The sequence below is a fragment of the Entelurus aequoreus genome, linkage group LG12 (assembly GCF_033978785.1).
Source record: "Entelurus aequoreus isolate RoL-2023_Sb linkage group LG12, RoL_Eaeq_v1.1, whole genome shotgun sequence".
In the NCBI taxonomy this organism is placed as follows: Eukaryota; Metazoa; Chordata; class Actinopteri; order Syngnathiformes; family Syngnathidae; genus Entelurus; species Entelurus aequoreus.
The window spans coordinates 47512069-47534484 of NC_084742.1; the positions used below are offsets into that span (position 1 = coordinate 47512069).

The 22416-nt window shown below is 38.1% G+C and overlaps 1 protein-coding gene across 1 annotated transcript in view; it reads left to right on the forward strand.

The window, feature by feature from the left end:
• The window catches only part of dtx4a (deltex 4, E3 ubiquitin ligase a), a 38121-nt gene extending 16910 nt beyond the window's left edge, over positions 1-21211 (forward strand). The window contains exons 3-8 of the mRNA XM_062066150.1: positions 15804-15865; positions 15948-16109; positions 16209-16270; positions 17956-18276; positions 20079-20168; positions 20548-21211. Coding sequence (XP_061922134.1) covers positions 15804-15865; positions 15948-16109; positions 16209-16270; positions 17956-18276; positions 20079-20168; positions 20548-20778 — 928 coding nt within the window. The 3' untranslated portion in view covers positions 20779-21211. The remainder of the gene's footprint in view (positions 1-15803; positions 15866-15947; positions 16110-16208; positions 16271-17955; positions 18277-20078; positions 20169-20547) is intronic.
• The last annotated feature ends 1205 nt before the right edge of the window (positions 21212-22416 follow it).

Consider the following 22416-nt stretch of genomic DNA (forward strand, 5'->3'; position numbering starts at 1 on the left):
GTAATTATCAACTAGAAAGTAGTCAATGTGGGTGAAAGTATGATAACCTTTAGGGAAGAAGGAGTATTGCGGGATTAAAAAAACGCCAGACATCTGAAACGGAGTATTTCTCCATAAAAGACTGAATTACCTTAGCGGCTCTTGAAGGTGGGCCAGTTTTTGGGGATGAACGATCAAGGTGGGGGTCGAGCCAACAGTTAAAGTCTCCTCCTCGTATTAAACACATTGACAAGTCAGGGAAATTCAGAAAAAGACGTTTGAAAAAGGTGTCATTGTCACATTAACGAGGGCTACTGGGGTGTTGGAGATCTGGCTTGTGACAATCGGGAATCAGAAATACTATTCGAGTGTTGCAACAGATTTTTGTTCCAAAAAAGCAGCTCCCCTTGATTTGCCCCAAAATTAAGAGTGGTAAGTCTGTCCTATTCGTCATGTCCTCAGCCTAAGTGGTCAGAAGGTTTAAGATGAGTCTCCTGCAAGATTACCTGGGCGCCCATATGACGAAGATGATTTAATATATGACTTTGTTTTACTGGATTATTAATACCTTTAAAACTGGTAAACCTAATGCCACACCCGTCAGACGTCGCTGTTAGATTAGGTTGCAAATATATGCAAACATCAAATAAACAGTATACAAAAATGCAAGTCTGTGGTAAAACTAAGAAAATAATCTTGAGTGATGCAAAGAAAAGAAAAACAAAACAGTAGTCCCCAACACAAAGCTCTTGCTGAAGCATCTCTCTAAGCAGGGCAGCACCCCCCCCCCCCCCCCAACAAAAAAAAACAACCAGCATCACACCTGTTCTACACAAATTGCACTATGGTATAGGTTAGAATAAGATGAAAAAATGCCGTTTAATTGCAGCTTACTATAAAGAAAGAAAGGCAAGGTATATCACGCTTCTGGTATTTATAGACTTAGACTTCCTTTTTATTGTCATTCCAAATGTGAACTTTACAGCACAGATAAGAACGAAATTTCGTTACATAAGCTCATGGTAGTGCAGGATAAAAAAGCAATTAGGTACATATATAAATAAATAAATATATATATAAATAATATATATATATATATATATATATATATATATATATATACAATAAATAAATATATATAAATATATATAAATAAATAAATAGATTACTGTACAGATAAATATATTGCACTTTTCACATGCGTCCACGTTTATGGATATATGTTATATTGTCTTTTTTATTCCAGCGAGTTATATTATATTATATATATATATATATATATATATATATATATATATATATATATATATATATATATATATATATATATATATATATATATATATATATATATATGTCTTAATTAGATTATCCAAAAAATAGTGCTCGATACCGTGGTAGAGCGTAATATGTATGTGTGGGGAAAAAATCACAAGACTATTTCATCTCTACAGGCCTGTTTCATGAGGGATTTCCTCAATCCTCAGGAGAAATCTCCTGAGGATTGAGGAAATCCCTCATGAAACAGGCCTGTAGAGATGAAATAGTCTTGTGATTTTTTCCCCACACATACATATATATATATGTATATATATATATATATATATATATATATATATATATATATATATATATATATATATATATATATATATATATATATATATATATATATATATAGTTTCGTCCACTTCCTTTGTTGGATTATTAAAACCTGGGCGTCTGTCCGTTGGATAAAGTGATCCGCAACGTCGCCGGAAAGAGAAGTTTTCACTTCACCGCAGCAAATTTAATCCTCTTGCCCATATTTGTAGAAACTGGTTCCGGACTTGAAATAAATTCACTCGCACAACCAGCAGCCGAGGAGGTTCGCTATCTTAGCCTAGCGCAGAGGGTCCGGTGAGCACGGTCCAGCATTGGCTTGACGTCAAATTTCAGCCGTGTGAACTCAGTTGGACAGGGGCTCCCACAGACCTCAGGGAAGCCCACTACTTGGACATGATTCTACAGATCATCACATGTTTTAGAGACGAGATCCACGGTGGCAGTTAGCTTGTTGATGCTAATACGTAATTCGGTTTGCGCATTGTCATTAGCAGCGAGCTCCAGGCTCATGATGGGACTAGAGATTGATCTCAAATGGTTCCATAACAGCCGCTATCTCTCCACTGACAGAGGATTTAAGATTGTCGAGGACGTCGGCTCGCATTTTGTCCATCTTCCGACTTATCCTCTCAAAAAAGCCAGAGTTCACAACCGATGCTTCCATTATATCTGGATCCGGAGACGGAGCGGACTGGCTTGTCGGATTTCCCTCGGCCAGACATCGTGGAACTTACAGGCGCAATCCACAAAAAAGAAGCTGCACACGAGAGGCCAGTGAAAAATATGGTAGAGTTGACGGCTGGAGTTGGTAGAAGTGCCAATAAAATATAAAAAAGGTCACATTTCCATGGAGCCCCCGCTAAGCTCACCTTACACCGAATAGCCCTGTCTTGTCAGGAGAACAACTTGCCATGGCTTTGGATCTGAGATTTCCCTTTCTTTGTCCATTTCTGCTCACTATTTTCCAGCTTGTGGCTCAAAAGTAACTGAACGCCATCACATTTCCCCATGCTACGGAATGGGCCGCGGGTGAAAAAGGAGTCCGAACGCATGTGTGTTGATCGCACATTAAAAAAACTGATCGCTGTTAAAGGGGAACTGCACTGGAATTATCGTTCACAATCATTATGAGAGACAAGAAGACAAAAGGGTTTGGTTTTTTTTTGCATTCTAACATGTAAAAAATGGCTCGTTCTTGGGGGCTAGCAATGCTGCTAATGGGAGCAATTAATTCTACCTCTAAATCACTTCATTTATGTTCCGTAACCTGTGTAATAACCAAACTGTAGCAACATTGTTTTTTTAAGAGCAAACACTGAGAAACTCTTTTTGTAGCGTACTAACACATCGGCACAGAACAGATTTTCAACTTGAGAATCATTTGTGAGAGACACCTGCAGCATCAACAACACCTTTACCATGTAGTCTTTAAGAAAGCCTTTGACCGGGTATGGCATGCTGCACTGTGGGCAACCATGAGGAAATACAACATCAGTCCTAACCTTGTCAGAGTCATTCAACATCTGTACAATAAAGCTACCAGCGCAGTTCTCTACAACGGCGCTATCGGAGACTGGTTCAGGACAACAATTGGAGTGCGCCAAGGATGCCTTCTCTCTCCCATTCTCTTCAACATCTTTCTGGAGCGTATCATGACGGATGCCCTAGCAGATCATGAAGGAACTGTCAGCATTGGAGGCAGACCAATCACCAAACTCCGTTTTGCAGATGATATCGATGGGCTAGCTGGAGAAGAAAGAGAACTCGCCAGTCTAGTTGAAAGGCTTGATACAACCTCCCGAGCCTACGGAATGGAAATCCATGCTGAAAAGACCAAAATGATGACCAACAACAAAAATGGCATCCGCTCAGACATCAAAGTCAATGGACAGGCACTGGACACGGTGTCAAGCTTCAAGTACCTCGGTGCAATCGTGTCCGATGAAGGATCCAAACGGGAAGTCCTTGCCAGAAGTGCTCAAACAACTGCTGCCCTGGCAAAACTCAAACCCATATGGAAAGACACAAACATCAGTCTGGCATCAAAGGTGAGATTACAGCGCTCACTTGTAATGTCGATCTTCTTTTACGCCTGTGAAACATGGACCCTTACAGCAGAGCTGCAGAAAAGAATTCAGAACATGGAGATGAGATGCTACAGAAGACTCATGGGTATCTCCTACACCCAACATGTCACAAACGAAGAAGTCCGGCAAAAGATCAGCCAAGCCATCGGCCCACATGATGACCTGCTCACCACGGTCATAAAGCGGAAACTGAGGTGGTACGGACACATCACCAGATCCTCAGGCCTTGCAAAAACAATCCTGCAAGGCACCGTACAAGGTGGCAGGAGACGAGGGAGACAAAAGAAAAGATGGGAAGATAACATCGGAGAATGGACTCACCTGAAACTCACCGAGGCAATGAGAGCTGCTGAGGACAGAGAGGGATGGAGAGAGCTGGTCAACAGATCGTCTGTGGTGCCCCAACGACCCTTTGGGGTTATGGGATAGGTTAGGTTAGGGTTAGGTTAACACATCGGCATGCTTCGGTTTTAGCCGTAAAAGCTAACTATGGCGAGAAACTAGCTAGCTTCTACGACAACACAAAAAGCGTTTGAGTTTGTAATGCACAACACAATGCGATAGCACGCCAATCGGTACTGAGTGGTAAACATGAACAATCGTATTACAGTATCTGTAAAGTATCTCACACTTCATGTTTTGTTTGTACACAGCTAGCCAAACAGTGTATGATGTCTGGCATGATACACGCATGACGTGCTGAATGTATGATGTTCAATATAAAGTGTGACTCACTCGATGGTCCAGCTGGTTTATTTGGGTGAGCACTCCATTTATGTTGAAATAGCTTGGCTTCACATTCCACATTTTGCAGCTTCACTCTCTCGGTTTCAGTCTGCTCCGATGTCTCACTCTTCCTTTGTGCTCGCTTCGAGAAGCAGCAGTTCATCCTTCGTATATTCATCTTCAAAAGGAATAAGGTTGTGAATGCTCACTTGTCCAAAAAATAGTCGTCTTTGTTGTCTGTTGCCTAATCTGCCATGATTAGAAACACTTGCCTTTGTTTCCAGAAGTAGAAACACACATTTGTTGCCAGAAGTCGGAAGTACTCTGCAATGGAAACGCAAATCAAATCGCTGAAAAAAATTATTAAAATGATCAAAATACAGTAAATATTTTACATATTACATATATTTATGAAGGTGTATGTTACTACATTATATATATACTTGCAGTGTGCATATAAAACATATGACATTTTGTTATGAACGTTGTCTGTTACTATATTATATATATACTTGCAGTGTGTATATAAAACATATTACATATTGTTAAGAATGTGTCTGTTACTACATTATAAATATACATTAAGTGTGTATACAAAATGTTAATGGAGGGTTTTGAAGTTGTTTTCGAGGGCTTTGAAGGCTACAAGCTGACACTCATTAGCCGCATTTACCAAGCGTTTAAAAAAAATTATGTTTAAGAGTTTGTAAACCATATACAAAATTCCAAAAAAAGTGCAGTTCCTCTTTTAAAGGAAGTTATTATTAACGCATTAACTTTGACAGTCCTTATAGTAATAATATACAAATATAATATATAAAATAATAATAATATAATATATTAGTATATATTATATACTGTATATATAATATGTAAATATTATATATATGTTATATTTTATATTGCTGCTATGGTACATTTTTAGTCTACTTAATACCTGCATTATCCTTTCCATCCTTTGAAAAGGAGCTACTGTGTGGAACAATTGCCCTTGTGGATCAATAAAGTTTGTCTAAGTTTATCAAAATAAGTAAAAACCTGCAGAGGGGATGAAATCAGTTTCACAAATGGTTCAGTCCACTCTTTACAAGAAGACTAAAATGATGTAATTATTGCTTCCGGTTCCGGCACAGTCCAATCTAACTACCTGTGACTGACATTGGTTTGTTTTCTAACAAATTAGGCTATGTAAGGGTTATAGCCTTAAGCTTTAGCTTTAGGCGTACGTGACAAGACAAAAAGGGCTTAAACGCGTGCGGGTGACGATTACAAACACAAGCTAGATCACGTTTCTCTTGGATTACGGTTAATCTGCTAAAATTAGAAAAGGCATCCATCTGCAACTGGAAATGGAAAAAGCACAGCAGGTAAAGCATTTGGACACATTCTTAGATCTTAAATTCTGATTTCGTTTCAAAAGCAAAAAAAAACCCCACATACTAAACATGTATTTTTCAGTTTGTTGGGAAGTGATACGAAGGGGTTGCGAAGTGAAAGGGCAGCAACAGGTGGGCATCTCTTGTCAGCGCTAATCTGTGACCTTTCTAGAGTTGAACTTTTCATCCTAGAAGCCATCTGCCAGATAATTCTGCCTTTACAGTCGCCTACGTGTTTAGCAATGACTTTGCAGCAGTGCAATGTTAATATTCGGGATATGTAGCAGCATATCACGCACTGTCATGACTATGGATTTGTTTTTCTTTACTTGGACACAGACCCAAACAAAACAAGTGATATACAATGTAAAAATAAAATGTATGTGCAGGAAAGGTTTAGAAGACTCTTGTAAAGTAACTTCCTCGAAAAAATCACAATTGTCACAGCACAGACAAATGCAAAACAGCACAGACAAATGCAAAACAGATACAATATATGTTCACAATACATATTGTCATAATGTGGTCTTTTATAAAAAGAGGAGCAGATGAAGATATTTAAAGTCTTTGAAGAGAGTCAAGTCTTATGCATCGTAGTACTGCAAAATGCGAAGAAGAAGCATAATTTTCAAGTTTTTGAGTAAAAAAAATCAACCCATATTTGAGGCACAGCAGCATATATGACTCATGTATCATTACAACTATTGTGTCTTGAAATGGCTAACTGTGAAGAGAAGAATGTATATACATATATACGGTACACTACCGTTCAAAAGTTTGGGGTCACCCAAACAATTTTGTGGAATAGCCTTCATTTCTAAGAACAAGAATAGACTGTCGAGTTTCAGATGAAAGTTCTCTTTTTCTGGCCATTTTGAGCGTTTAATTGACCCCACAAATGTGATGCTCCAGAAACTCAATCTGCTTAAAGGAAGGTCAGTTTTGTAGCTTCTGTAACGAGCTAAACTGTTTTCAGATGTGTGAACATGATTGCACAAGGGTTTTCTAATCATCAACTAGCCTTCTGAGCCAATGAGCAAACACATTGTACCATTAGAACACTGGAGTGATAGTTGCTGGAAATGGGCCTCTATACACCTATGTAGATATTGCACCAAAAACCAGACATTTGCAGCTAGAATAGTCATTTACCACATTAGCAATGTATAGAGTGTATTTCTTTAAAGTTAAGACTAGTTTAAAGTTATCTTCATTGAAAAGTACAGTGCTTTTCCTTCAAAAATAAGGACATTTCAATGTGACCCCAAACTTTTGAACGGTAGTATATATATATATATATATATATATATATATATATATATATATATATATATATATATATATATATATATATATATATATATATATATATATATATATATATATATATATATATATATGTGTATATATATATATATATATATATGTGTATATGTATGTATGTATGTATGTATGTATGTATATGTGTATATATATATATATATATATATATATATATATATATATATATATATGTGTCTGTATGTATGTATGTATGTATATGTGTATATATATATATATATATATATATATATATATATATATATATATATATATATATATATATATATATATATATATATTATATATATATATATATTAGAGATGCGCGGTTTGCGGACACAACCGCGGACTCCGCGGATCGGTCGGGCGGATGCATGACGAAAAAAATAGATTTTAAATAGATTCGGGCGGGTGGCGGTTGAACCAATTCAGAAAAAAAAAAAACATAGTTAAATGTTGTTACCCACATACGAAAAACGAGCAGCACTCTTTGAAACAGACAATTATTCATCAGGCACTGCTGCAGCTGTCACGCCAAATGTCTTCCCCCTACAAAAGCCTTCCCCCCCATTTACTTCCGGGGCTGCGTCCAATAAAGTCACAAAGTTGCCGAGGGTCCTTAACCCGCACGCGACTGTCCTGTTTCGCGCCTGTACAAAAAAAAACAATAATCGATTTCTTCAGATTCCAGCAGCTGTCAAAGACGAAGTATCCTTCCAGCGACGGGCAGTCAAAGCCGAAGTGCTATCGATCGCTGTCAATGACCACGGAAGTAAATGGGGGCGGAGGGAGGTTTTTGTAGGGGGAAGAAATTTGGCGTGACAGCTGCAGCAGTGCCTGATGAATAATTGCCTGTTTCAAAGAGTGCTGCTCGTTTTTCGTATGTGGGTAACAACATTTAACTATGTATTTTTTGGCACGCATTGAATGTCTCTGCTGCATTGGACCAGTCTCCTTTCTTTAACAGGAATGCCTTGCATCGTCTATAGCACATATGTCAGAGTCAAGGCCCGCGGGCCATATCCGGCCCGCGAGAAGGTTTTTTACGGCCCTTGGGATGATCTTGATTTATTATTAGAACCGGCCCGCAGACCGCAGATCTTTTACACGCACCAAGCGGATGCCGGTCCAAGGTTCCGAAAGGGGGCGAGCGGCCCGCCGGGACGCGCCTGCCGGCCGAAGGGCTGCAGCCCGGCCGTCAGTCGCGGAGCCCGCCGTGCCACGCGCGCCAAGGGGGCGGGCCGAAACCCGGCCCCGAGGCCCTGAGACTTCTGCTTTGTTTCCCCAAACCGCGCGTCACCGCCGGGCCCGCACCACCGTCGGGCTGCAGCCCGAGCGTCGGTGGCGGAACCCGTCATGTGCCGCGCGCGCCAAGCGGAGCGGGGGGGTCAAGCGGGCCGAAACCCGCAGGCCACCCCCTCACCACGAGGCCCTGAGACTTCTGCGTTTGACCCCTACGCGCGGCCCGTCGGGACGCGCCCGCCGTCAAGCCACGAGGGCCAGCCGTCGGGTCGCGGAGCCCGCCGTGCCACGCGCGCCAAGGGGCGGGCCGAAACCAGCGGGGGGTTTCGGGCACCCAACTCGCCTCCCTCCCACGGAGGGAGGAGGGGGGTTTAATGTGAACATTACTGTGCAATCACATATTTAGAGTTTTTACTCAATTCAAGTTTAAAAGTTAAAGTTTAATATTTGTTTTCACTGCATGTTACTTCTCCTTAAACAAAGTGTTGTTTTTGATTTATAGATTTTTGCACTTTATTTTATTGTATTTCAATTTAATTATATTTTAAAAATATTTCAGTTGAGTGGATGATAGAAAATTGCTATTATTGTTTTTTTCTTTGAAGTAAATTTAGCCCACTTTTGCTAAAATAGAAAATATAGGCTACTGATGGTGCCTTGAATACCGGTTTCTTTCATTTAATGTTCATGTTATGGGGATTTTTATATAAAGGAAATTTGTCTTTTGTGTCTGTTGAAAATTAAAGATTACTGACAGAGCCATAAGAAAATATTGCTTTATTTATCTGATCATATTGGAATATATTTGTTAGGTTTTCAGTAGGTTCAATTAGGTTCACTAGACTATATGCGTCATTTAAAAATTTTTCAATGAACATTCGAACAGTCCGGCCCTCGGCTTGTAGCTAAATTTTTTATTTGGCCCTCCGTCCATTTGACTTTGACACCCCTGGTCTATAGATTAGATATCTAACAACGTCGTAACAAGGGGTCACTCCACGCGCAGTGGGCTCACGCAGGGGCTCACCCTGGGTGGGTGGCGGGTGGCGGGCGGTTGTGGTTTTGATAAAATGTTAGTTCGGGTGGATGGCGGGTGGATGACGACTTTTGTGATGCGGTTGCGGATGAAATAATTGCCTATCCGCGCATCTCTAATATATATATATATATATATATATATATATATATGTATATATATATATATATATATATATATATATATATATATATATATATATATATATATATATATATATATATATATATATATATATATATATATATATATATATACAAACGTTTGTATATATATATATATATATATATACAGTGTGTAATATATATATATACTGTATATATATATATATATATACATATATATATATATACTGTATATATATATATATATATATATATATATATATACATATATATATATATATATATATATATATATATATATATATATATATATATATATATATATATATATATATATATATATATATATATATATATATATATATATATATATATATATATATATATAATATTAATTAATTAATGAGTAATTTTAAAAAATTTATGAAATTCAAACCACATTGTTTTTTCCAATTCTTATTAAAGCACACTTGTCAAAAGTGCAATTTCAACGTTGATGATGTGCAATCATTTATGGGGGAAAAAAACAACACTTATAGCAAGCAGAAAAAATGCTGTTTATTTCAACTATTTCCCCTAAAATACACATTGAGGCTATAAAGTCAATTAATACTTATTTTTACATCAGGACTATGTATACTGAATGAATACGTGTTAATTAAGGGACTACGTATACTAAACTAACCTAATACTAGGGCTGCCGGTATCGATAATTTTAGTAATCGAGTAATCTATCGATTAGTTTGTTCGATTAATCAAGTAATCTGACTTTGTAGCCTCAATGTGTATTTTAGGAGAAATAGTTGAAATAAACAGCAATTTTTCTGCTTGTTATAACTGTCGTTATTTTTTTCCCCATAAATGATTGCACATCATTAACATTGAAATTGCACTTCTGACATGTGTGCTTTGATAAAAATTGGGAAAAAAACAATGTTGATGGAATTTGATACATTTTTATTAGTTACAGTCATGTCTTTTGATCATGTTTTGTTTGGCTATGTTCTGTTGGTTTTTGGACACTTTTAGTTTCTGTTTTTTACTCCCTTGTTTTGTTTCCATGACAATTTATTAGTTTCACCTGTTATGCATTTGGACTCATGCACTTGTCCCTAATCATGTCTTTATTATTTAAGCTTGTTGTTGCCAGGCAGTCGGCCTGGCGACATTACCCCTGCTATTCTGTACCATGCTCTGTGCTAACTTGTTTTCATGCGATTGTTTGTTTCATGCCATGCCACGTAAGTTTTGTTTTGTTTCATGTCATGTCCATAGTTTCTGTCTTAGTGTTAGTTTTGTTTTCATTCGCTAAGTTTGTGTCTCCGCCTTGCGGGCGCCTTTCGTTTGTTCTTTTTATAGTATAATTAAACATGTATTTACCTTCAAGCCATGTCCAGTCAAGTCGTTCTGCACCACAGGAAAACAATCCACGCAGTAATTTGCGTTACCATAGTCCACGTCCTGACAGTTACGCTCATGAAAGGTGCTCTTTGTTACATTTTTCAAACCGAAAATATAACAAGAACACCTCTGGCTAGTGTATGTTATCATTAGTGGTTTAACAGAACAGATTCGATAGACAAAAGTCTATAGTTTCCACAATTAGAAGTTCAACTTTGTAAAACTCTTGCGTGGTCCAAATGCAAGGTTGGCTAGGTTTGGCTTTAATTTTTTTGTGTCCGTACACATGTGCATTGCCACCAACAGGAGAAATGTTCAGGTACGAAAAGATTAGAAAGGGAATATTATGTAGAAAATGTGGAAATTATGTGGTTGCAGTGCAGATAAAAAAAGTCCACAAAATGATGTAAAAACACAAGAAAACAAAAGGGAAACATCAAAGGGCATAAAAGACATTAAAAAGAACGGAGCTGATGAAACCAGCTGACACTTCAGCGGAGTCATTTCTACATACAGCTACAAAAGTAAAACAGAGCGAAAAAACCCCAAAATAGCTATAAATATTACATATTGCGCACATACGATTGTGTTTTACATAGACAAACAACAAAGCAAAAACATAATTCTAAAACCCACATACTGTACACCGTGGTGGCCTCTGCCATGCTCTATGTTATCGTCTGCTTGGGTGAGGGGTCAGCACAGCCAGAGACAGGAACAGAACCAACAAAGCAACCAAGAGAGCCCGTCAACCCCCAGCCTTTGTCCAGTCCGCACGGATGAGCGCGAAGCCGTCCAGAGAGACCGGAGTTTTTGATACGTGCTCATTGAAGCTCGTGAAGCTCGTCCATCCCGACGCTCAACGCCAGCTCCAACGGTCTCTCCACACAGTGACAGAGAGCCTGCAGTTGGTCTACGGTGCAATCATGGTCATGGCCAAAAGGCTCCCCCAGGCAAATCCAAAAGCTGTTTTCTACTCGAATTAACTGATTTGAGTTGCAGCCCAACTTAATACTCAAAACTGTGGAGACAGTCCTTATTTTTCCGCACTTTTGCACCAGTAAGACTAAGACCATCCTGATTTGTCATAACTATTCAAACTTGAAACAGCATAGATGAAGAAGCGTATTTTTCCAAGAGAGCGCCACTATTTTTTCCTAGTAATAATAATAATAATAATGGACTAGATTTATATAAAACATTTTCCCACATTTTGGGTAAGAATTGTTGAAAATAATCCTCATTAGAGGCACAGTAGAATACTGTTTAGTTTAGTACCCATGTATGTTGAGTTTAATCACAATTTTTTTTTATTCTTGAAATTTTGTTTAAAGAAAAATGCTGTATATCACGTACGATTGTATGCTTAACTAGAAACTTCCCGCGGAAATTTTGATGGGCCTGCTATCTGTGCCCTGGTGTAACTGTACAAATTGAGCTTACTAGCCTAAAATGCTAGCATGCTCACATGAAAATGCTAACATTTAGCTGGTGTACTAAATGCTAACAGTTAGCATGTTTCATATAACAATTTATATGACTGTAAGGTGTACGGCTGCGGAAATAGAGAAAAAAATGTTATATTAGCTAGAAACGTTGCCATGTTTAAGTGAGCTTGCTAGCATGCTAACGTTTGCATGCTAACAGTTAACAAATGTCACGTACCAAGTTATATGACTCTAAGGTGTATGGCCAAACATTGGACGTCAAAAACCTTTTAGACAGGGTTAAAGTAAACAAGTATGTGAACAAAATGAGACGTTTAGCACTGAGCTACGTGAAAGTATGGCTGAGCTACAAGAGGAGGTAATCTTGCAGGTTGGTGAGTTTGCTGGAGATATCCGCCATTATAACAGTTGCGTACCTATTCAATGGGCCCATAGCGATTAGTTTTGGGTAACACAAAATGTTCCCACCTTAAAGTACCCTCGTCGGCACGAACAAGACCTTTCCGACGGTACATATGTGGGGGTTCGTCTCGTATTAGACGTAAGAGAAACGTGCGGAACTATAAAAAGAATAAAAAGAATAAACTGTGAAGTATGAGCAATAATAATATGGGCTGCTTGCAACGCAGCAGGCCCATAATTATTAAAAATTGTTACGGAAAATATAGAAATTAGGAGGTGTGTATGTTCTTGAAAAAATATGTTTTGCCATTTATTATTAATGCAGGTTTCTGGATATATTAGGAAAGTACATTATTATATTTAAAATACATTATTTAATAAAAAAATGTGTCAATAAAACATTTTAAATATGAATAATAATTAAAACTAACAATTATAACAATGACTTTCTCTGTTGTCGATGAAAGGAATTTATTGTACCAATTGTTATAATGATATAATAATAAGAATTCAAGAGGATTCGGTCTACTTCTGTATGTCATTGTGTCAACCTTACGGCCGGCTGGCTAATCCCCGAGCCCTACAAGAGTTAAATCAACAGATGGGAACCAGGTGGATTAGGCCTATAAAAGGTAGAGAGAAAGGCCACCCAGTCACACTGCTGTTAAAACCTGAATCAGGGGAGCCAAACGAGGAATTGCTGGAATATCTAGTTTGCGGCGATGACTGTCATCAAAAGTGGTCGACTGTAAGTACAGCACACATTTATTGACACAAAAGTGTAGAAACTTAGAGAACATCGTGAAAAACAAACATGGACGGTGTATGATTTGCTGTATGTCGGCTTCTTTTGTGCAATGGTTTGGTTTTCCCCAAAATGTGCCAACAATTCTCCCAGTTTGCAGGACAGTGTTGTGTTGGAATGTCAGGACAATGCATTATAAGGAGATGTTTATCTGTGGTGATTCATTGACGTATTATTGCTGTTCTTATTGGAAAAAGGGAAGATAAATGTTCAGGTTAAACTTCCCCACTTGAATACTACGTTTCATTGTTATATTCTTGAAGAAAAAGTCATGTTGGCGCGGGCTGTCAAAACAATTAACATTATGGACAGAATACGCACAATAGATACTTTTGATCCACACATCAGCACACTGCGACGTTACGGCAATTAGTATATTATATTGCGGTATAAAATCAGTGTGAACCTCACTGTTCCATAACCATAATCAATGAATTTAATTTTGTACATCAAATCTGTTAAAAATAAGTAATGTTATCGTAGTGTGTTGTTTGCTTAACAATTAGCATTTTCTGTTATAAAATCACATAAGTGTGAATGCTTAACTCTTCCTTATTTGCTTATTTGATATAAGGTAATCTACTTTTGTTTTTGATTCTGTTACCTCGTAGCGTTGCTATAATGTGTCGGTATGATACTTTCCATACAGACTTTTCATCCTGGAATAACACTTATGGCATTCACATTATAGACCAGACCTGGGCAAATTAGTTTAGCTTTTCAATCTGGTCCGCCGGACATTCCCAAACAATTGTTTTAGATCTTTAAGACGGAAACTGTAGCTGCCATTATGATGTGCAGTGATTTTTTTGTAATTACCGTAAGTCTTGAATTATACAAAGTCTAATGGTTGAAATCTGCGCTTTTGCATGATATACTAGTTACTATGGTAATCGGGACGGTGTGGCAAAGTGGCCGTGCCAGCAATCTGAGGGTTACTGGTTCAATCCCCACCTTCTACCATCCTAGTCACGTCCGTTGTGTCCTTGAGCAAGACACTTCACCCTTGCTCCTGATGGGTGCTGGTTAGCGCCTTGCCATCAGTGTGTGAATGTGTGTGTGAATGGGTGAATGTGGAAAAAGTGTCAAAGCGCTTTGAGTTCCTTAAAAAAAAAAGGCAGAAAAGCGCTATACAAGTACAACCCATTTACCATTAAATCTACGTCGCAGCAGCTCAGACGAGGCATCAAGCAGTGTGGGTGGGGAGCGTTTCCACAGTGTTACCAGAGCAACCAGCCTGAAATGCGGGTGTCAGTGTGTGTTGCATTTTTGTTGCGTTTCACTTGATTGTAAAATGTCGACGTTCATAAATGTGTGACGTTCATATGTTGTCAATATTCATTGTTTTATCGTTCATAGTTAATATTGTAAATCCCACATTTTTTATTTTCATGTACATTCTGGGTGTCACATTCAGTAAAAAAAATTAAAATCCCACAACGTTTTTTAAGGTGGTCTATCATAACGTTTTTAGCATTCAATCAGACATTATTGTGAGGTTTTGTATCAGTGTTCCTAAAAATAATATACCGGCCCCCAGACACATTTTTTTCTCTAAATTTGGCCCCCCAAATCAAAATAATTGCCCAGGCCTGTTATAGACAAACTTTAGTGTCCAGACTTATCTTGTTCTTTGAGTCAGTTAAGACATTCCAAAACAAATCTAATTAAAACAAACAACATTAATGATAGTAAAGGTCTTGAGAATGACAATTTTCCATATTGGTATTTAGTCAATATACTGTACAGTCAAGGGATGACGAAAACAGTGAAAATTATAACTATTGAGAACATTTTGAAATCTAGCACATTGAGTCATACGTTTATTAAAGATCTTGAGGAGTACCACATTGTGTCTCATCTCACACTGATGGTCTTAGCTGTAATTGTTGTGCCAATATGTCCTGGTGTAGCTGTAAAACAGCAAAGTAAAACATGTAAAATCAACAAAACACTCCCGTTTTTCCTCAAATCAAACTTCTGCAAACCACATTGTGTTACACCTCATATTAACGGTCTTAATGAATGGCTTCCACGTGTACAATTATTTTGTCAGCACACCCTTATGTTTCGAGCACGTGTTTTGCATCGGAACCTTTATGTCCATATGCTACAGTAAAGCTCCTCTAACCTTCTGACTTGGGTTGAACGTGACAGATGCTACTGCCACCTGTGCACGTCTCATCCTTATTGGATTTGGTTACTTTAAGACTCAGCCACGTGCCTGAAACAATTATTTGTTTTGTAGGGTGCCTACGGTTCCAGTGAAGAATCTCAATGGTTCCAGTCCCGTGCACCCTGCCCTGGCAGGTAAATGTAGTATATCTATATTATTATGTATTTTATAACAGCGTATTAAACAGGAGTAATACAAAATTATTCTGTTTTGTAGGTATTACTGGCATCCTAATGAGCGCCGCAGGACTTCCTGTCTGCTTGACCCGCCCCCCCAAGCTGGTGCTTCATCCACCGCCTGTCAGCAAAAGTGAGATCAAACCTGTGCCCGGTTTGGGCCAATGCTGTCGCAAAACAACTAAGAAGCAAGCCCGGAAAGGTAATAATAAAAAATAATGATGTAAGAACATTTAAAAAATTAAAAATAAAAATATTTTGTATCATGTCAATGCTAATGTTTTTTTTCCTCTAATAATAGGGAGGACCCCTGAGGAGGTGGTGAAGAGGTACCTTCATAAAGTCCGTAACCCCCCAGAGGAGGTAACAATCCTCATGCAATTATTAAAAATGTATTTATTATGTTATATATTTTTTAAATTATTCAATATTTAACTATGTATTTATTTCTAAATTGTTTTCTAAGTTTCAGAAAGTATTGGAGCAAATAATATTGTTCAAATTTCAGACATTTTTTTTTAGATTAAATTACATTTTACTTATTTTTTCAAGTCAATAAAATACTAGAAAATTTCATAGTTGATATTTTATGCTCTATATATATATAACTATATTTGTCTTAATTTTGTGTTTTTTATGTATGTATATATGTATGTATGTATGTATGTATGTGTGTGTATATATATATATATATATATATATATATATATATATATATATATATATATATATATATATATATATATATATATATATATATATATATATATATATGTATATATATGTATATATGTTTATATATATGTATGTATATATGTACACGTGTATATGTGTGTGTATACACTTAAATAAAGGTATCTATTTATATACATTAATTACAATTCTAGAAAGCAAAAAAAAAAAAAGTTTATAAATTTGATTTGTACGTTTCCAAACTTTTTACGGAAAATATTATTGAAAACTGCATTTTTGGGGGAATTTTTCCTATCATTCACAATCCGTATGCTTTCTAATTTGTACAAGGTGGCTAACAATGAAGCTCATGGGAGTACACTATTGCACCCATAAAGAACTCAACAACAACAAACCGCCAACAATACTCCATTTAGATGACTTGAATATTAACCAAATATTAGTGATATTGTTATTAAAAGTGCTAAGGCCGAGGATCTACTTTAAGCAGCGCCGTGATCACAGAGAGCTAACTAGCTTATACAGCTATTGACATACTGAGCCAGTGAGCTGCTTCATCGCCTGTGAGTTGGTGAAAGTCTAGAACATAATCATGCCTCTCACTTTTATAGTAGAAGGTTGTGGCCATAAACCGCGAAGTTGGTCAACTTTGGCATCCAACTTAGACCCGGATATGGCAAGAAAGACACAAAAAGACGCTTGTTTGCATCACCTTTTTTTCCCATGCATGATAATGAATAATTCTTCATCTAATCGCGAAGATAAAAACACCCCATCAGTCGGCATCCCAGTGAGAGCAGACATTGTACATTAAGAGATTAGTTTATTATGTTTGTAGTTTGTACTGCTTGTTTAGCACTTATCAATACTGCTACTTGCTGGATCTGCTTATCACTCAGCTTCTAAAACCTGTAGCTCATCTTCTGAATATTCAGGCTCAAAAATTTAAGTTTCTGGATCATTTGTCCTAAAGTAGTCATTGTTGGCTCTCATGAAGTCTGTGGTTATTAGTAGTGTTGTTGTTGAATGAAATAAAGAATGTTGTGATGCATCTTAATATATGACATATACACTTACAAAACATTGATGGAGGTTTTTAAAGGTTTTTTTAGAGGTTTTTTTAGAGCGCTTTTTAGGCGGAATAGAGCGACTTCCACTGGCTCCATTGTTTTCTGACTTTTGCTAGCGTTTATTTATTAGTTAGAATCTAGTAAAAAAAGGAAAACATATGTCTTCCTGCGTCGCATAAGGATTATGAATGATAGGCAAATTACCCCAAAAAGTGGAGTTACCTTTTAATATTGTTTATCAGAAAATGTTTTTTTTTTTTTTTCATAATTTTATGTCAACTCCAGGACTGCACCATTTGCATGGAGGTCCTGGCCGGTCCGTCGGGCTACAAAGGTCCTGGGGTGGGCGGCATCTCCAGGGCAGAGTTGGTGGGGCGCTTGGCCCAGTGTGGCCACCAGTACCACCTGCAATGCCTGGTGGCGATGTACAACAATGGCAACAAAGATGGAAGCCTGCAGTGTCCCACCTGTAAGACCATCTACGGCGTCAAGACTGGAAACCAGCCCCCCGGCAAGATGGAGTACCACGTCATACCACACTCACTACCTGGACACCCCGACTGCAAAACCATACGAATTATTTACAACATTCCGCCTGGCATTCAGGTACAGTGCCACCTATTTTGCTTGTATCAAACAAAGCATTATAGTAAAAACATTAAAAACCAACCTCATATTTGAGCACCACAATGTCTCTGAAATGCGAAATATACACACAAACATAACGTGGACAATTGAGAAAGACACCTTTGAGCAACGCTTTCATTGCAACCCACAAGACCATCAGATTGACAACGATCAACATGACATAACATAAAATGACAGCGTTACTCTTGTAAAAAAATTATGGCAGTGCTGTGGTAGCAGCGTTTAGTAGCCAAATGACTTAATTTCTCATAAACATTTGCATATCAGGCATATTGTTCCTAGAATAAATGTCACAATCATTACAATAGTAGTTGTGTAAATAACTAAGAGAAAAGTGTGTCGTTATGATACTTTGCATACAGACTATTTCATCCTGGAATAACACTTTCGGCATTCACTTTATAGACCAGACCTTAGCAAATAGGGATGAAATAGCCTCTGTGTTTTAAAAAAAAAAAAGGTGAAATAACTGAAAACATGTTTTATATTGTAGTTTCTTCAAAATGCTCTGATTACTGCTTTGCACACTCTTAGCATTCTCTCAATGAGCTTCAAGCACACCTGTGAAGTGAAAACCATTTCAGGTGACTACCTCTCACCACTCATCGAGAGAATGCCAAGAGTGTGCAAAGCAGTAATCAGGGCAAAGGGTGGCTATTTTGAAGAAACTGCACGAAAGCGCTCTCTGAAAACCTACCATCAATAATTGCTGACTTACATGAAGCTGGAAAGGGTTACACAAGTATCTCTAAAAGCCTTGATGTTCATGTGTATATGGTAAGACTGATTGTCCACACATGGAAAAGCTGACGTGGTTGTCCTGTAAAGATGGCCGCAATCCTAGAGTGTCAATTTTAAGATTTACAAAAATCTCTGGCACATGCTAACACTTTTGTTGACCAATCAACAATAGGGAAAACATTAAACAAGAATGGTTCATGAGGGGACACCAAGGAGGAAGCCACCGCTGTCAGAGAAAAACATTGCAGCACGTTTGGAGTTTGCAAAAGAGCACCTAAATCTTCCACAGCACTAGTGGCAAAAATTATTCTGTGGAACAATTAAACCAAAATTGTGTTTGGAAGAAAGTGTAGATAAAAAAAGGCATAGCAAACCAACATCAAAACGTATTCCCAACTGTGAAATGTGGTGGAGGTGGCATCATGGTTTGGGACGTCTTTGCTGTCTGAGGGTCTGGACGGATTGCAATAATCAACGTAAAAAAGAATTCCCAATTGTATCAAGATATTTTACAGGAAAACTTAGGACCATATGTCCGCCAACTTAAGCTCAACAGAGGATGATTGCAACAGGACAGCGACTCAAAGCATAAAAGTAAATCAACAACAGAATGGCTGAAACAAAAGAAAATACACATTCTGGAGTGGCCCAGTCAGATTCCTGACCTCAACCCGATTGAGATGATGTGGCATGACCTCAAGAAAGCAATTCACACCAGATATCCCAAGAATATTGCTCAACTGAATAAAATAATATTACATTAAAAAAAACAGGTCATTGTTGTTTGAGCTTTTGAGTTGGGATTGTGGGTTTTCATTCCCTATGGAGTCATGTAAACATGTTTTGACTTTATCGTTTGTACCTCCTAAAACCCAAAAAACACACTGTGTTTTCCTAACCCTTTAACTGTTCATATCTTTTGGTCCAATTCAGACCATTAGATTCTTTGTCAAAATAATTGCATTTTCATACAAATTGGTTCTGCTAGCTCACGATAATGAAACTTTTGTTTATTCCAGGGTCTGGAACACCCAAACCCAGGCAAACCCTTCACCGCCCGCGGGTTCCCCAGACACTGCTACCTCCCAGACAGCGACAAAGGCCGAAAGGTACTTTCCAAAACGGGAAAAACATTTAGTAAAATAGTACTTGCTTCGTAACATTGCCTTGCTTTGCTTTATTTTGTAGTTTTGATGTTAATAATAATGATAGTGTATTAATTATATTGTTATATTGGCTATGGTGTGTGAATGTGAGTGTGAATGTTGTCTGTGTTGGCCCTGCGATGAGGTGGACACTTGTCCAGGGTCGAATGCAGCTGGGATAGGCTCCAGCCCCCGTGTACTCGATAGGAACAAAGCGGTAGAAAATGGATGGATGGATGGAAATTAATTAATTAAAGTCAATACAAACACAATTCGATTAATACTGTATATCAAAATAATTGCAAATGAATGATGAAATGAAACAAAAATGTTGTACTTCAAGGTGCTGAGGCTGCTTCTGGTGGCGTGGGACCGTCGTCTCATATTCTCTGTGGGAACGTCCAGCACCACGGGCGAGTCGGACACGGTCATTTGGAACGAGGTGCACCACAAGACGGAGTTTGGCTCCAACCTGACAGGACACGGATACCCGGATCCTGGGCACCTGGACAATGTCCTGGAGGAGCTGAAGGCTCAGGGCATCACTGAGGAAGAATGTCTTCCCAGAGAATGAAGAAAACAGGACTGCATGTGTCTGGAATTCTTGTTTTTTCTCTGAAAGTCATTCCATGATTCCTACTGTGAGACTAGAATGTAAACACAATGGCCGCGATCATGGATAAGCATGGATGTTTGCTGCCTTCCAGTGTCATATATGGGTAACTACATTAATTTATTTTTTAAATGTGCTGTAAAATCCTTAATCTTACAATATGATGTGCTAATATTGTTTATTATTTTTAATCTATTTGCATTTAACCCAGTAACATTTTTACAAACTAATCTGTAATAAATGTAGCTTTTTTTCCCATTATTATTATTGTTTTTGCCAATCAGTTTGCCTTCAGTTCCATATGGACTGTTTTTGTAGAGGCATTTCTTTTGTACTGTATGTATGTGTTATCTATGTGGGCACATTTGCATTAAACATTCGTTTTTTTATATTATTTGGTGTTGTTTGTTCTTTTCTGTTTTTAACAATTTCTAACACATTTGTTGACTTCTTGTGCTCAGTCTGTAACACAAACAAACAAATGCATGAATGAATAAGCAGTATATGTCGTGAGGCCTGCCTGGACAGGTCGGACTTTGTATATTATTTTCCTGTGTCTTTGAGTTTAATTGGCCTCAGTGTTCTTTCTTTCTTGTTTTTTTTCCACTTCCTGTGCTCTTCCCCTTCCTTATCAGTCAGTATGGAGCACTGATTGAGTGCACCTGCTTCTTAATAGTGATCACAGGGCTTGATATGCCGGCCTTCCTAGTATGGGTTGGATCATTTTAACTGTTGTTTGCTGTATTGTCACGGCCAGGGCACATTCGTCTTTGCGCTCTGCTGGTTGCGCCTCTGGGAGCGTGCCTCGGGACACGCCCACGGTCGGCACAGCCAGGGGCGCGCTGGGCATGTGTTTGCCCTGCGGCAGCCGGCAGCTACAATCATTCACCGGCAATCTACGCACATGGCGCTAATGAGAGGGCCTTCTTTCAAAAGCCTGCTCAACCTGCTATCCGGCGCGAGAACGTTATCATCTGTTATGTAGTAAGCATCCCGTGTCTGGCTTCCTTCCCACATACTTGATCTCTGTCCGTGTCTTCCCAGTTCCCGTGTTTGATCTCCCTTGTGTCTTCCCCTAGTGCTTCCCGTGTCTTCTGTGATCAAGCTATGTGCCTCGACTCCCCCTTTGGACTTTGGACTGCCTCCCTCAATCCTCGACCCCCGCTTTGGACACGGACCTCTTGACGCCTCTCTCAGCCCCATGGACCTCCCGCTTGTCTCACTGACCTTCTTCTGCCTATCCCCTTTGGACTTGTCTGCTTCCTCACTCAACACTCAGGGTTAAACATTCAACAAGTAATTCCCACACATAGTCTCACACCACACACCCCTTTTGGATTAGTCACACTCCATTCTCTTGTTTAGTTTATATTCATAGTATGGTTTGTTATTATATATATATATATATATATATATATATATATATATATATATATATATATATATATATATATATATATATATATATATATATATATATATATAATAAATACATAGAGCAATGTTTCCCCCTTGTGGTTCTGTGCTGTCAACTCGCTCCTCTAAACATAACATGTATGCTGAATTGCCTTGTTTTACTCATGCGTTCTCTCAAGTGTT